A 15,719-nucleotide genomic window follows, 5' to 3' on the forward strand; every position below is an offset into this window, starting at 1 on the left:
CAAATAGTTCCATTCCCGGAGTTATTTTACACTCTATTATGAAATCCATTAAAACACCAAGCCACCCGGCTTATCATTGAAGTACACTTTGACCCCTAGAAGCATGAGTTCGCGGACTGTACAATTCTTGGTGATTTTGCGTACATAAGTTATCTATGTTTATTTATTTATCTATGGTTTTATACCTTTCCACTTTTCTTGTCTTCTGACTCTTCTCTTCTATTCACCATATCACAAACCTTGAATTATTAAACAAAATTAATGAAATTCAAATTAATTCAAATAACACTATTTAAAAATTGAATAAATTCATAAGATTAGGATCCGGATCCAAGGGGAAAGTGTAAGCTCTATGGATCTTTTAATTCTGGATGTTCAGGTTGAATCCGAAAACCCTGATCTGAAGAAGCACATAAAGATCTGTTCTCTCTCTCTCTATTCCCTACTCTTATTTCTTACTCCACAGTCCACATATATACAATTGTATTCTAAAAATAAACTGAGAATTTAAGTGACACCTAAACTAAAGTAAATTTAATTTTATAACTCCAGCTTTAAAAGTTTTGTATCTTCAAGTATAAATAGCCTTTTATATCGTCCAAATATTAAAAAGCTGGAATAACCTTTTACTATAAAATCATTATAAATCTATATATTTCAGACCACAATGGGCTAGGATAACTGCACTTTTCAGTCATATCGCTCCAGGTTGTGCAATACTAGGTTTATAAAACATTCTTTAGATCATTTCTAGATTCATATTCTTTAAACCCATGTATGTTCTATAAAAGTGAATTCAAAACTCTTCTTTTGTTTCAACCCCTGACCAAACCAATGAACTAATCAATTAACAGGTGAAAACACATTCTTAAATGGCTTAGAACTTTAAAGTTCATCCGAAATTAATTATTTTAACTCTTGATTTATCTCTTAGAATAAGTCAGATCTGATCCACCCCTCGCCGTACTCCTGAACGAGGGTGATCTCAACGATGTTACTGTTCGAGAATCAAATGGAGCAGATCTACACACAAGCTGCAGTTTACCTGACTGGAGAAAGAAGGTCGATATATCTGTCTTGCGGAACTGACCTAACAGCAGAGCACCTACCTGCTGGGTATTCTCCTCATCATCACCAACCAAGATCAAGGATTCAAGATCAAGGATCCAAGATCAAGGATCCAAGATCAAGGATCCAAGATCAAGGATCCAAGATCAAGGATCCAAGATCAAGGATCCAAGATCAAGGATTTGGATCCAAGAACCAGGATTAAGATTAAATGGATGCAGTGTAGGTTTACCTCCTGAGCCTGGTTGATAAGTCCAAGATCAAGTAGCTTCATTTGTCCTTGGAACATCGTCTTGAAGCATTCGGCCATCTTGAACCTTTTAACACATGAAAGAGGTCAAATACTGCGTGTAGGTCAAATAACGTGCTTAGGAGGTCAAATATCACGTGACATAAGTCAAATTCCACGTAACAGAAGCCAAATACCACGTGACAGAGGTCAAATACCACATGTAGGAGGTCAAATAACATGTCTAGGTCAAATAAAATTTTAAGAAGGTCAAATAACATGTGTAGGAGGTTAAATACACCACACATATGAGGTCAAATACCAAGCGTAGGACGTCAAGTATCACGCGTAGGAGGTCAAATAACATGTGTAGGTTAAATAACACCTGTTGGAGGTCAAATAACACGCGTAGGTGGTCAAATACCACCTGTAAGAGGGCAAATAACATGTGTAGGAAATAAAAAAATATCAAATGACAGAGGTAAAATACCGCGTGATACAGGTCAAATACCAACTGTAGGCGGTCAAATAACATGTCTAAGAGGTCAAATAACATGTGTAGGAAGTAAAAATAACATGTCTAGGAGGTCAAATACCACGTGACATAAGTCACCTGTATGAAGTTAAATAACGCCTGAAGGTCAAATACCACATGAAGGAGGTCAAATATCACGTGTAGGAGGTCAAATACCACGTGTAGGAGGTCAAATACCACGTGTAGGAGGTCAACTACCACACGTAGGATGTCAAATACCAAGTGTAGGTTAAATACCACGTGTAGGAGGTCAAATAACATGTGTAGGAGATCAAATACCACATGTAGGTGGGCATATACCACGTGTAGGTCAAATACCACATGTACGATGTCAAATATCACGTGTAGGAGGTCAAATACCACGTGTAGGAGGTCAAATGCCACGTGTAGGAGGTCAAATACCACATGTAGGATGTCAAATACCAAGTGTAGGTTAAATACCACGTGTAGGAGGTCAAATAACATGTGTAGGAGGTCAAATACCACATGTAGGTGGGCATATACCACGTGTAGGTCAAATACCACATGTAGGATGTCAAATACCACGTGTAGGTTAAATACCAAGTGTAGGAGGTCAAATACCATGTGTAGGAGGTCAAATACCACATGTAGATGGTCAAATGCCACGTGTTGAGGTCAAATATCACGTGTAGGTGGTCAAATAACATGTAAACGAGGAAAACCATTTTTAGGAAATCAATCAAAACACCTTAAGAGTCAAATAAAAAGTGTCGGATATTCTCTTTCATCAGTCATTAGTCTATTTTATCTCAACGTTTTGTCTATTTTAACTGTTTACTTGTTTACTGTATCTGTTTATTTGTTTTTTGTATCAGTTATATTAGATATGTTTATATTTGTATATTTTATCTGTTTACTTGTTTACTGTATCTGTTTATTTGTTTTTTGTATCAGTTCTATTAGATATGTTTATATTTGTATATTTTATTTGTTTACTTGTTTACTGTATCTGTTTATTTGTTTTTTGTATCAGTTATATTAGATATGTTTATATTTGTATATTTTATCTGTTTACTTGTTTATTGTATCTGTTTATTTGTTTATTGTATCTGTTTATTTGTCTATTTGATCTGTTCTATTAGATATGTTTATGTTTGTATATTTTGTCTGCAAGTTCATCTGCTTACCTATGGCAATGAATGCATGAAATCTTAAGAACTTTTTGAATATTTGCATAGAAGAGTGGATTCACAGCTGGCATAGGGAGAGCTATATGTCCAATATGTCCTAAATAAATGATTAAATTACTAGATTACCTCCCTTCTTCGATTTACACATATTTGACTAATTAGCCCCCCCCCCCTTTTATACCCGATACCCAAAAATGCATACATTTTCCCTTAAGATAAATTATTTTCCCCATAAAAAAAATACCCCGCGTATGTATATGTACAAGAGTCATCATTTTCCCCTCTTTTTTGAAACTTTTAACCCGAAAATAAGTTTTTTGTATCCAAAAATCCTTTATTTCCTATAAAATCCTTAAATTTCCCCAAATTGGGGAAAAAAATATACCACTTCGCAGGAATGTTTCCAGCATCATGGGGAATTTTTATTCAAAATGGGGAGATGTTTTAGGAATATGTATAAAAAAACAATATATACGTAACATGTTTACCTGGGCAAAATTCTGCCTGTAAGTGGCATGTACCACAGACAACCAGGTTCCTGCAGTACACCGTACATATTTATTTTAGAAATAAACAAATCTGTTAAAATCTGTAAATCGTCCTTAACGGCAAAAAAGGGGTTCACCCTCACACATGGAAAAAGATGGGTTTAGAACATTCTAACTATCTGTCCTTACAGTAGTGATATAAATAGCTTACATTCAAGACGCCGTAAAAATGTTTAGGAAAGAATGAAGAAATAACTCGTTTCATGAAATCTTTAGTTCATAGAATATAAGAAAACATGAAGACTGCAAAAACAAAAACGAGAACATTCTTCTAACAATTAAGACAAGAAAAAAAATTAATCTTTTTTCTGTTAAATATTCTTTTTAGCCAAAAAGGGGTTCACGCTCCCAGATAAAAATCGGCGATTGAAATTAAGACTTATTTTTAAGTGAAAGAGGAGTGATTTAAATAAAATGGGTTCCACAACACTGGCCATGTTTATCTATCAATAAAAGAAAATTAAAATTTTTTTTAAATTGATTTTTAAAATCAACAGTTTTAAAAAAATCTATTATTAAGAAATGTTGACTGTGGAAAGAAAAAAATAAGTATTTTTAATAAATAAACCAAATATTATTATATATGGTAAAATAAATCGTATGTAAATATGTTCCTGTCGGAGAACGGTCCCATTTTGAGGTCGTACAGCCCATTGTCCAAAGGATGGCCTAAAAATAACCGATCAATCATTAATCAATCAATCAATCAATCAATCAATCAATCAATCAATTAACCAACCAACCAACCAACCAACCATTATTCACAATGATTATCTTTAAAATTGTGTATGAGTTTTAATAAACAAAAACTTTGTTTTATATATTTAAAATAGTCTTAAATTTTTGTCTCTACAGCTTAAATCCACAAGTAAGAAATAAGAAATAATTAGTAGATCTGGAACCCGACATGGAACCCCCAGACGTAATCAAAATTGAAAAAAGTAATTTCAATACGTAATTTTTGATCCGGGGGGGGGGGGGTTATATTAAAAGCATATAGTTTAATCTACCAACACGAATCGTATACTTTTGAACTGGAGTTATCAAAATTGCGTCCTCACTTCCAAGAACTGCAGTGCTTAGGACCTATTTAATTATGATGCGGATCCGAATCCTGGATCAGCAATGCAAATAAAAGGATCCGGATCTGGGCCATGAACATTTCTTTAAGATTTACTGATTTTTTTAACAAAACAGAATTGTCAAATTAATTTTCATCTTTTTTTGCTTATTATTATGCTAACACTTGATGAACCATCCAGAGAACTAGAAAAGTTTTATAGTCTCTCTTTAATTCACAGTGGAGCCGCATATTTTAGCGGATCCGGATCCTGATTCCTGAGCACTGTCAAGAAGAAACAGGTTGATATTTAGATCATTGATATGTGTAAGTTGGTCAATGACACTTCTTAAATGAAGTCGAAGAAAAGAATTTACCTAGTTGGTTGAAGGCGGCTGGATTAAAGATTTCAACGACAGATAATTTGAGGATTTCCTCTTTACTGTACAATCTGAACTGTACACGATCAGCCTGTAATGTAATATTTGTACAACAACAACTATGATCAGTAAAGTAGTGATAATGTACAATCTGAACTGTATACACCCAGCCTAGAATTTTATATTTGTACAACATGATCAGTAATAATATAATCTGACCTTTACACGCTCAGACTGTAATTTTATATTTGTACAACATGATCAGTAATAATACTGTATAATCTGAACTGTACACACTCAGACTGTAATTTTATATTTGTACAACATGATCAGTAATAATACTGTATAATCTGAACTGTAAACGCCCAGCCTGGAATTTTATATTTGTACAACATGATCAGTAATAATACTGTATAATCTGAACTGTACACGCTCAGACTGTATAATCTGAACTGTACACGCTCAGACTGTAATTTTATATTTGTACAACATGATCAGTAATAGTACTGTATAATCTGACCTGTACACGCTCAGACTGTAATTTTATATTTGTACAACATGATCAGTAATAGTACTGTATAATCTGACCTGTACACGCTCAGACTGTAATTTTGCAAATTCGTAGAACAAAAATCATGCTTGAAGGGACTGCAAGCACAATTTCAAGTCACCCTTTATGGCAATGCTTGATTCACAATGGTACCTTTGAAACCTTTATCTCATCAATAATATGGAAGATATTGCCGGTTTTATAGGATGAAAAGTGTTTAATTCTGACAATTTCTATATGTTTTTTTTTGTAAAGAAACCATAATTAAAAATAATCAATTTTGAAAATTAAAAACATTGACATCTAGTTTATTCTTAATCAGACAATGCTCCTAAGGGCATCGTTGTGTATCGGGAATTGACATCTTTGCATAACAACTCACTTAAAATCACACTTACAGTCCCTTTAATGAAGATAATAACATGCTTGAGGTGTGTGTATACTAAGGGTAAGTATTAAAGGGTTTGCGTAGACGTCTAACTATGACATCTTTAGGCTCATAGGAGTTAGTTTTATCAAAAGAGATCTAAAAGGTTTAAAGTTGCTTATGTATACCTAAAACCAGTTCCTGAGCTGTCCAAATGCGAAAAGTAAAAGTGTAAAGAACCTAACCCCTCCTACCTTTAGCGTTTATAACTTTATACAACAAGGTTATTCACAAAGGATGAGACTTCAGAAACGACTGTAGGGAAGATTGTTAGTCCTTTTTCTTTTTTATAGTTCCCTGCAGGTCAAACTTAGCTACTTTCTTTGTCAGAACATGCAGTGAGCCATTAAAATACTATATTCGAGGCAGAAGATAGATTTTACTCTTCAGGTCAAAAGGTCAAGATGTTTGGGTCGTCATTTAGATCTCATCCATTGCATTAACTCTGAAGAAGTCGACAAGAGACGCCAACTTAAAAGCTTAGATTTTTCTAGTATTTAAATTAGACTTAACTCAAAAAAAAATTATTCACATAAGTATAAAAATTAAACTGTATTGCATCCCGAAAAGTACACAAAAAATAAATACATAAATTCCATACACTTCCTTTAGGGAAAATTTGATACTGTTATTTACCTTGAAATGTACCGTGTCCCGCAAATCATTCTAAAACAAATAGAAAGTTGAATAAATTTGTAATCCTCACCTCAATCTTTGTAAGGGTGTGTTCAATTATTAGAAAATACACGTATCTTAAATAAACTAATCAAAGATCAAAACCCAGCCCATCATACAGGGTGTCCCAATATACATTTGCTTCCCGGAGCATTATTTCGTGAACACAATAGTAGTGGTATTCCACCAAAAATGACTTGGAATTTCTAAAATGTTGACTACTATTTTTGCACCTTCAATAACGGGGATAATGTGTAATTACTAATTTCATAAAAAAATAATTGTTAAGATGTCCGTCAGATGTTTTGGAAAACACATAAAACGCATATTGTATCATCTATTTTTTGAATTTTTCAGCTATTGGAAACCAATAACGACTTTAAAGTCGTTTCTTCATTTCCATGTTTATTGGGACACCCTTCAAATTGAATATCGGGAACTTTATAAAACCTTTGATTACAGACGACCTTTAAATAAAAAAATGTTTGCTGTTCATTTTAGAAAATATAAAGGCCGCCGAAATTGGTTTTAAAATATTGGATTAAATTTCCAGCATATTGGTATCGATACTATAATAACCATCTGCTTGTACAACTATTCCTAAAAAATAAGAAAGACGCATCTTTTAATTCAATTAGGCAAAAACGCGAGGGATATTTTCAATAAAACGCAAGGGATATTTTCACTAAAGCGCAAGGAATATTTTCACTAAAACGCAAGGGATGTTTTCACTAAAGTGCAAGGGATATTTTCACTAAAACGCAAGGGATATTTTCACTAAAACGCAAGGGATATTTTCACAAAAACGTGAGGAATATTTGTACAAAAAGTTTTGTTAATTATTCACCTCAATCAGGAAAAAATACGGATATTTTGAACGTTTAAAAAAAAGGTAAAAATAACCCTGTAAATTGAGAAGATCTCACCTTGTAAGAACCCATTTTCTAGTGCATTTTAATGATCTGAAAAAAAAGTTGTAAGAAATAAGAATTTTCAAAATTTTCCATTCTGGTTAAAATGTTACTAATGTCCATATCCCGGAATGTTAAGAATATTTGCTCCGGGAAATCCTAAATGCTTTACCATAACAGATTCTTTATCAAACACTGGATTATTAGGTTTATGCTTCTTAGTTTTTACTTCCGGTTCCGGAGCTTCTTCCGGTTTCCGTTTCCCCTCGCCAACGTCTTTCTTGTCCTTCTTTTTTTTCTTCTTTATTGATTTGTCAGGACTACCACTTTCAGCTGCTGGCAAACATTTTTTAATATCATCTTCTTGGACAATTTCTTCCTTGATTTCTGGGTTTTCCTCACTTTTACTTTTCTTCTTCTTTTTCTTCTTTCTTGTCTGCTCTCCTATCATTTCTTCTTTAACTATAGGAGCTATGCTTTCTTTTTCATCTTCTTTCTTCTTCTTCTTCTTTTGTGTCTGTTCTTCTATCATATCTTCTTGAACTGGAGGAACTATACTGTCTTTTTCATCTTCTTTCTTCTTCTTCTTCTTCTTTTGTGTCTGTTCTTCTATTATTTCTTCTTTAACAAGAGTAGCTACGCTTTCTTTTTCATCTTCTTTCTTTTTCTTTTTCTTCTTTTTAGGCGGATCTACGATTATTTCTTCTTGAACTGGAGGAACTATACTGTCTTTATCATCTTCTTTCTTCTTCCTTTTCTTCTTTTTAGGTTGATCTTCGGTTATTTCTTCTTTTACTTGAGGTTTTATGCTTTCCTTTTCATCTTCTTTGCTTTTCTTTTTCTTCTTCTTCTTCCTCTCCGGTTCATCCATAATTATATTCTCAACTATATCCTCCAATTTGGATTTCTTGTTCTTCTTCTTCTTTTTTTCTTTTTCAATCGGATCATCAGTCATTTCTTTCTAAATTAATTTAAATGAATTAGTTTTCAGTTTGAGTGGAAAATATGAAAAGGAAATTATTTCCTCTTTCCGAAACTTTTCATGTCGATTTGTACCCAAACAGAAATCAAACCGAACACGTTTTAAATCTTCCAAAATAAACATTTTTAACAGTTTATGCAAAAAGTCATTTTTTAAAATTTTTTTATGCAAGAGTTACAAATTTAAAAGTCCAAATTTTGTGCTTCGTTTATTTGCATATTGACTCTCTGATAAAACAGAAAAATGATCATTAGGGAGTGGGGGTGGGATGGAATTAACTTTTTCTTTTTACACTACCTGTATGTAAGTTCCCATTCGTAGCAGAATTCACAAAAAAGTTCTAACGCTTAGCACATTATATCTGAAATAAAAATCTAGATTTAACAAGAAAAAAGATGGAAACCTTGTAAATTTCACAAAAATGCTCTGATGAGATGTTTAAAGGAAAGGTTAGATTCCATATCCTGCCATAGCTAATAGATTGGATCGTGTTGATCCAAGATTAGGATCTACTTTTGACGCATTTTCATTTTTACTTTCCACGGATTTTTTCTTTTTCATTTCCGCCATATTTTCAGGAGTATCTTCGGCTTTTCGTTTTTTTTCGTTGGAGTCTTTTTCTAATTTTTCTTTCTTTCCTTTCTTTTTCTTCTTCTGTTTCATCTCCTCTTCTTCGCAACCGCTGTCAGTTTCTTTTTCTTCGTTCACTTCGTCTGTTTTCTCCTTCTTTCCTTTCTTGTTCTTCTTTTTCTTAGTTTTCTCAGTTTCTTTTTCATCATTTTCTTCATTTAACTCATCAGTTTGATCACTTTCTTTGCTGTCCTTTTTCTTTTTCTTCTTTGACTTCTTCTCTTCCACAATCACTTCTTCTTCTAAGTTTTTTCTTTTCTTTTTCTTCTCTGGTTCCCCTGTTGTCTCTTCTTCCTTGTCTTTTGATTTAGATTTCTTTTTCTTCTTCTTCTTCTCTGGCTGAAGAGTGTTCAACTCCTCCATGTTCTCTATCTCGGATTCCGTCTTGAACCCGACCATCTTAGGTTCAGCATCCTCTTCCTCCTCTCCCTCGTCCTGGATCAGATCAGACACTAAAATAAGTTTAGTTGAAAATTAAGAGAAGAAAATAAATGACTATTAGAGCCTCATCTAGTTTGAAAAGTATTTGTTTGAAAATCAACAATCTTATTTGAATTATTTTTACCTGGAGGAGTGTAAGTGGATTTCCCACGTGCTCTCAGGTCCGCCATTTTCTTTTTAAAATAATCTTGATAGTTTCCACCCTAAAATAGAAATAGTTGTTGGTTCGGTTTTGCCTTTCCTACACAAAGCCAAATTTTGACCCTGACTGAAAATATATGCAAAAACGAACCAAAAACGAACGTGTTAAAATGGTTAGGTTTTGCATATGTTTAATATATATAGTGTTAGACAAGCATATTTTGAATATTCTTAATATTTGCCTTTCTACACCCTGAGTGAAAATATATGCAAAAACGAACAAAAAACGAGCCAAAAAAGATCCAAAAACGAGCCGAAAACGCGCCAAAAACGAGCCAAAAACACGCCAAAAACGAGCAAAAAACGAACCGAAAACGAACGTGTTAAAACGGTAAAATTTTGGTTCTTTTTCCCATTTTTTAACAGTCCAAAGAGTGAAAAAAGTGTAATGAAAAACCTGAATTGTGACGAGACCATGGGATTTCTCTTCTTTTCCAACTTCAGTTTCAGCAACCTCCGTAGCTGAATACAGGGGGTATACAATTTTTCAAAATGGAGGGGGGGGGGGAAATGAAAAATTGAACATCAAAAGGCAAGTTTTTTCGATCTTTTTTGCTATTTTCCCCCAAAATATTCATTTATTATAATTTTTCCCTAAAAATATGATTAATTTCCCCAAAGTCAGCTAATATAACCCTAAAAAATACTCTGGAGAAAAAAAAATGATTTCCAAACTGTGGGGGGTGATATTTAAAAAAGAATGCACATCCCTGACTGGACATTGAATACAAAGGTATTTATTAAAAAATTTAAGAAGAAGATTATTCTACTGTTAAATTTCCGTAAAAAAAATGTTTCATTATTTAGCATAATTTCCAAATTTTTTATCTTTTTGACAAAAATCATTGAATTCCCAGAAAATCTATCAAAGAAAAAAAAAGGTTAAGTTTTTAAAGTTAAGTTATTAAAAATGTATGTTTCGAGGAGGGGAGAATTTTCTAATAAATATATATTATATATTCATGACAGGAAAAAAATTTGGTTTTGTTTTTTGTAAAAATACCTTTAGCTCCTTCTTTTTCTCGCTTTTTGCTCTTTCTTTTCTCTGATTTGGTTCCAAGAATACAACCAAGATCATCTAAAGTTTAAGTTCGATAAATTATAAAAAAAAGGCCAAACTTACCAATAAACAAATATACGATTAAACTGTCTCCTCCTGAGAAGGAACCAATACAATGTAGAACTTTTTACTTGAATTTGTGATATTCTTATTTTCTGATATTTCAATGGTCAAATTTCTTTTGATTCATAATGTCAAGACTAAAAAGTAATTTTAGTTTATTAATGCATAAATTAGCGTTCGTTTACTTAGTTTTGTATCATTTAGTTTTATAAATCTGAATGTTGGTTTTATTAATCAATATACATGGGAATTAAGCAATAAACATGGGAATAAAGCGATAAACATGGGATTTAAGCAATAAACATGAGAATCAAGCAATAAACTTGGGAATTGAGCAATATATATTGAGATCAAGCAATATGCATGACAATCAAGCAATATACATGGGAATCAAGCAATATAAAGGAGAATCAAGCAATGTACACGGGAATCAAGCATTATACATGGGAATTTAGCAGTATACATGGGAATAAAGCATTAAACATGGGAATAAAGCACTAAACATGGGATTTTACCAATAAACATGTTAATCAAGCAATTTTCATGGGAATCAAGCAATAAACATGGGAATCAAGCAATAAACTTGGAAATTAAGCAATATACATTGAGATCAAGCAATATGCAAGACAATCCAGCAATATACATGGGAATCAAGCAATATAAAGGAGAATAAAGCAATGTACACGGGAATCAAGCATTATACATGGGAATTTAGCAGTATACATGGGAATTAAGCAGTATATATGTGAATTAAGCAATATGCATGGGAATCAAGCAATATACATGGAAATCAAGGAACATACATGGGAATTAAACAGTATACATGGGAATCGAGCAATAAACATGGGATTTAAGCAATAATCATGGGAATAAAGCAATAAACAAGGGAATTAAACAATATACATTGAAATCAAGCAATATACATTGGAATCAAGCAATATGCATGGGAATCAAGCAATAAACATGGGAATGAAGCAATAAGCTTGGGAATTAAACAATATACATTGAAATCAAGCAATATACATAGGAATCAAGCTATAACCTTGGGAATTAAACAATATACATTGAAATCAAGCAATATACATGGGAATCAAGCAATAAACATGGGAATCATGCAATATACATGGGAATAAAGCAGTAAACAAGGGAATTAAGCAATAAACATGGGAATTAAGCAATAAACATGGGAATTAACTGATATTTCAAGATCGTCTTTGTCCAGAATTATCACATTTGTTCTTCAAGCAATAAAAGTTTTAAAATGTCAAATAGTTCTGAAAAAAATTCAGCCTCTTTTAACTCGTATAATTCTAAGCCATATCTTTTCTCTGTATACTAATCGATGAGAAAGAGAGAAATCACCAAATTTGGAATTTTCAATTTACTAAGTACAACAACAAATTTCTAACTTATTTAGTTTACAGCTTTCCCACCATGTTTCGCCATTTAATAATATTGATAATACTAAATAAAAATCATTTTAAAGCACGACCTTGAAATTATTTAAAAGAAGACAACCATGAAATCATTTATAGAGACAAACATTAATATTATTTTCAAATCAACACCAATCCAATGTTTATTGGGGCACCCTGTACTTACCAGCTGAATAATTTTTGAGGTCTTTTCCCCGGGTAAACTTCTGATAATGAACACGCTTCTTGGAGCTCTTACTCGTTTCTTCCAGGGAACCTTTTACCTCTAGATAGATAGAGATAGATAAATAGATATAGATAGATAGATAGATAGATAGATAGATAGATAGATATATAGATAGATAGATAGGTAGATAGAGATAGTGAACACGCTTATTAGAGTTCTTATTCGTCTCTTCCAGGGAACCTTTTACCTCTAGATAGATAGATAGATAGGCAGATGGATATATTATTATATGGATAGATGAATGGATATATGTATAGCTTATTTGGTCAAAACGCCGATATATGCATGTCCCAATATGAATATTATCATTTTATTGATTATGGTGAAGAAAATAATTGACTTTGAAGAATGAACGAAAGAAGTTCTTCATGTCGGATTTTTTTCTCGTCTGAACTTCATGGAATAGTTTAAATATTTATCTTTCTGCAAGATGCTGTGTCGGCATCTTCAAATAACGGATTCCCTCTTTTAACATTTACCCGTATTTTCTCCACTCTCAGTCGCAGTACCATGCTCAGAGTTTAAAGCTGCCAAAACCGCCTAAATAGAAATTTTAATTTAAAAAATATACTTTTAAAAATACAAGAGCTTATATCTGTTCATTCGTATTTGGTAAATGTATTTAATAGTCCTTAAAAATTTGCTTTTGTTATGATTCATCCTATACACCCAGGGAATAGGAATAAAGGGAAAGGAAATGGCGCTGGTCCGGCATGAGAAAGCCAGTCGCACTGCTTTGCAGACCAGTACGGAAAACTTTACACACACTATTTTGGTACAGACACACAACATGAATACAGTCAAGGAAATTGCAGAACAATGTCGTTAATTATAATTAAACTTGAATAACTAGGAGTTTATTGTAAACTTTAATCAAATTATATTCTTTGCATGAAAACTTGGCTTTATAGTGTTGCCTTAAATATGTAAATAATATATTACATGCATATTAAACTTAGTTTTTAGTAAACAATTAACAATAAACAGATGTACTCTCCTAGATTGTAAAAATACTGAGATTCTTACGTACTGTATAAACCTACAGTACACACCTTCGGTACGACGTAAACTTTACACACACTCTTTTGGTACAGACACACACACATGACGTTTCCGCCCCCAACGTCCTTATTTGTTTAGTCATCTGACCTGGAAATCGTCCTGATGAGCGAGCCAAGTATCGTCGTGTCCCTGGAAACCGATTCCTTTAGCGTCGTCTTTATGCCTTAATGTTACAGGGGCAATTCTTCCATCTTGGTTAGCTCCCAGGCCCTTGATAGATAGATAGATAGATAGATAGATGGATAGATAGATAGATATATATAGATATAGATTGAAAGATAAAATAGATTGATAGATAAAGTAACTAGATAGGTAAAAAGAAAGATAAAGATAGGTATAGATAGATAGATGGTTAAAAATAGATATATATAGATAGATATATGATAGAAAGAGAGTTAAAGATAGATATATAAAGATGAATAGAGAAAGATAGATAAGAGATAAATAGAAAAGATAGTTAAAAAATAAAGAAAGATAGATGGATGTATCAGTAGGATAGATATTTATATAAATAGCTAGGAGATAGTTAGACAAAAGGACAGATAGGAGATAAATAGATATGCAGACGAAGTGATGAGATAAGATAGAAAAGTAGAAATGAATTTATAAAATCTAAGAAAGTTGAGAAAGTTGATCGAGATGAAAGAGATCATGAAAAAACTCATTCTCTATGAAGTTACCCCAACTCCTGATATTTCAAGCTTTCAAGCCCAAAGCCCACCTTTCCTTGTTCCCAGCCCATTTTCTCCATAAGTTTTTGTCCAAACTTATTTGTGTCGTTGGCCCAGATGTTTCCCCGTGGATTTAGGGTCCATTTGGTCCGACGTCTTGGTTCAGCTAGAGCCATCTTATCCGACTGAAAATAAGTACATTGCATAAACTTAGTGTTTTAATCAGAGCAGTATTAAGACTGAACTGCTCTAATCTACAGGGTCCGGACATTTTCTAATGGATATCACTTAGGGTACCGGCGAGAGCTGGTAAGATTATGAAATGGTATATATGTCTGCTATATAGTAGACAGTGATACCCTATTATTACGATTTATTTCACGAGTTCTGAAATAAAAATTTTAACACGGAATAATATATGTTTGTTTGTTTTATACAGGTCTATCATAAAAATATAAAGTTTAGATAAAAATGTCCTTTTCCTCATATTCTATTTAATTTGCTGAAATTGTTGAAATACTCTTGAGATTACGTCCAAAAAAAAAAGGAAAATCGAAATGTTAAAATTTGTTTTCAATTAAAAAAAAACGCGTAAGTGCCGCGTTGAGCATTGAAAGCACACGTGAAATAATTGATTAGTTGATTGATTTAACCTTCAATGGAGTAGTATCATCCAAACTACGAGTTACCTAATAACATGTTTAAAAAATTATTCCTGGCAAAAAATGCTTTTTTAAATGAAGCATATTTTTAATTTGGGCGTGGTGTATTTTTCGACCTTCGCAAATCTACTATACTCCACTTCTGACCTACGCCAAATCCGCTATGCTACACATCCGACCTCCTAGCACGTGGTTTTACAGGTGCTAAATGGACTTGTGGCCACAGCACCCGGCCCCCTAGCCTGTCCTAGCAGCGGCGCTCGTCTCCTATCTGTCCTTGCCGCAGCGCTTGGCCCAGAAATTGTCTTAAACTAACCTAACCCTTAAATAATACAAAACTAAACAGCTGGCGAAGGCCTGATATTGCGGTAGGTCGGAAAGTTAGTAGGTCAGAAGTTCAGTAGGGCGGGCCGCGTCAGTTAGATTTCCCTTGATTGGAAACAGCTGATTGTGTTCTTGGAGCTCTTACTCGTTTCTTCCAGGGAACCTTTTACCTCTAGATAGATAGAGATAGATGATTTGATTTGATTTGATGTTTAATATATATAGTGTTAGACAAGCATATTTTGAATATTCTTAATATTTGCCTTTCTACACAAAGCCAAATTTTCACCCTGAGTGAAAATATATGCAAAAACGAACAAAAAACGAGCCAAAAAAGATCCAAAAACGAGCCGAAAACGCGCCAAAAACGAGCCAAAAACACGCCAAAAACGAGCAAAAAACGAACCGAAAACGAACGTGTTAAAAC

At 33.1% G+C, this 15,719-nt stretch overlaps 3 protein-coding genes across 3 annotated transcripts; all 3 read right to left on the reverse strand.

Moving 5' to 3' along the window:
* Window positions 1-185: 185 nt before the first annotated feature.
* On the reverse strand, window positions 186-7,639 carry LOC111717199 (DNA-directed RNA polymerase I subunit rpa1; the record flags this gene model as incomplete). The annotated part of the gene is given in 8 exon segments (XM_023492704.1): window positions 186-239; window positions 1,301-1,385; window positions 2,981-3,080; window positions 3,472-3,517; window positions 4,142-4,200; window positions 4,969-5,062; window positions 6,585-6,614; window positions 7,550-7,639. Coding segments are annotated over 8 exon segments (483 nt in total), but the record flags the coding sequence as incomplete, so codon positions are not given.
* On the reverse strand, window positions 7,585-8,903 carry LOC111717198 (protein PXR1-like). The gene is made up of 2 exons (XM_023492703.1): window positions 8,814-8,903; window positions 7,585-8,495 (listed from the first exon to the last, which is right to left on the reverse strand). Exons 1-2 carry the CDS (start codon window positions 8,829-8,831, stop codon window positions 7,647-7,649), a joined length of 867 nt encoding a protein of 288 aa, XP_023348471.1. The 5' UTR covers window positions 8,832-8,903; the 3' UTR covers window positions 7,585-7,646.
* LOC111717197 (PIN2/TERF1-interacting telomerase inhibitor 1-like) lies at window positions 8,877-14,520 on the reverse strand. Its single transcript, XM_023492702.1, has 8 exons — window positions 14,357-14,520; window positions 13,723-13,845; window positions 13,053-13,113; window positions 12,514-12,612; window positions 10,792-10,866; window positions 10,186-10,250; window positions 9,712-9,790; window positions 8,877-9,598 (listed from the first exon to the last, which is right to left on the reverse strand). Exons 1-8 carry the CDS (start codon window positions 14,510-14,512, stop codon window positions 8,967-8,969), a joined length of 1,290 nt encoding a protein of 429 aa, XP_023348470.1. The 5' UTR covers window positions 14,513-14,520; the 3' UTR covers window positions 8,877-8,966.
* Between the last annotated feature and the right edge of the window lie 1,199 nt (window positions 14,521-15,719).

The sequence above is a fragment of the Eurytemora carolleeae genome, unplaced genomic scaffold, assembly GCF_000591075.1.
Source record: "Eurytemora carolleeae unplaced genomic scaffold, Eaff_2.0 scaffold2414, whole genome shotgun sequence".
Lineage (NCBI taxonomy): Eukaryota > Metazoa > Arthropoda > Copepoda > Calanoida > Temoridae > Eurytemora > Eurytemora carolleeae.

Bases quoted from the DNA above. Each gene is read 5' to 3' on its own strand.
- LOC111717197 (XM_023492702.1), bottom strand. From the start codon at position 14,512: ATGCAATGTACTTATTTTCAGTCGGATAAGATGGCTCTAGCTGAACCA. The intron at 12,613-13,052 runs GTAAATGTTAAA...CTATCTATCTAG, and splicing joins TGAGAGTGGAGAAAATACGG to AGGTAAAAGGTTCCCTGGAA. The intron at 9,791-10,185 runs GTTTTTCATTAC...TTTCTATTTTAG, and splicing joins ATGGTCTCGTCACAATTCAG to GGTGGAAACTATCAAGATTA.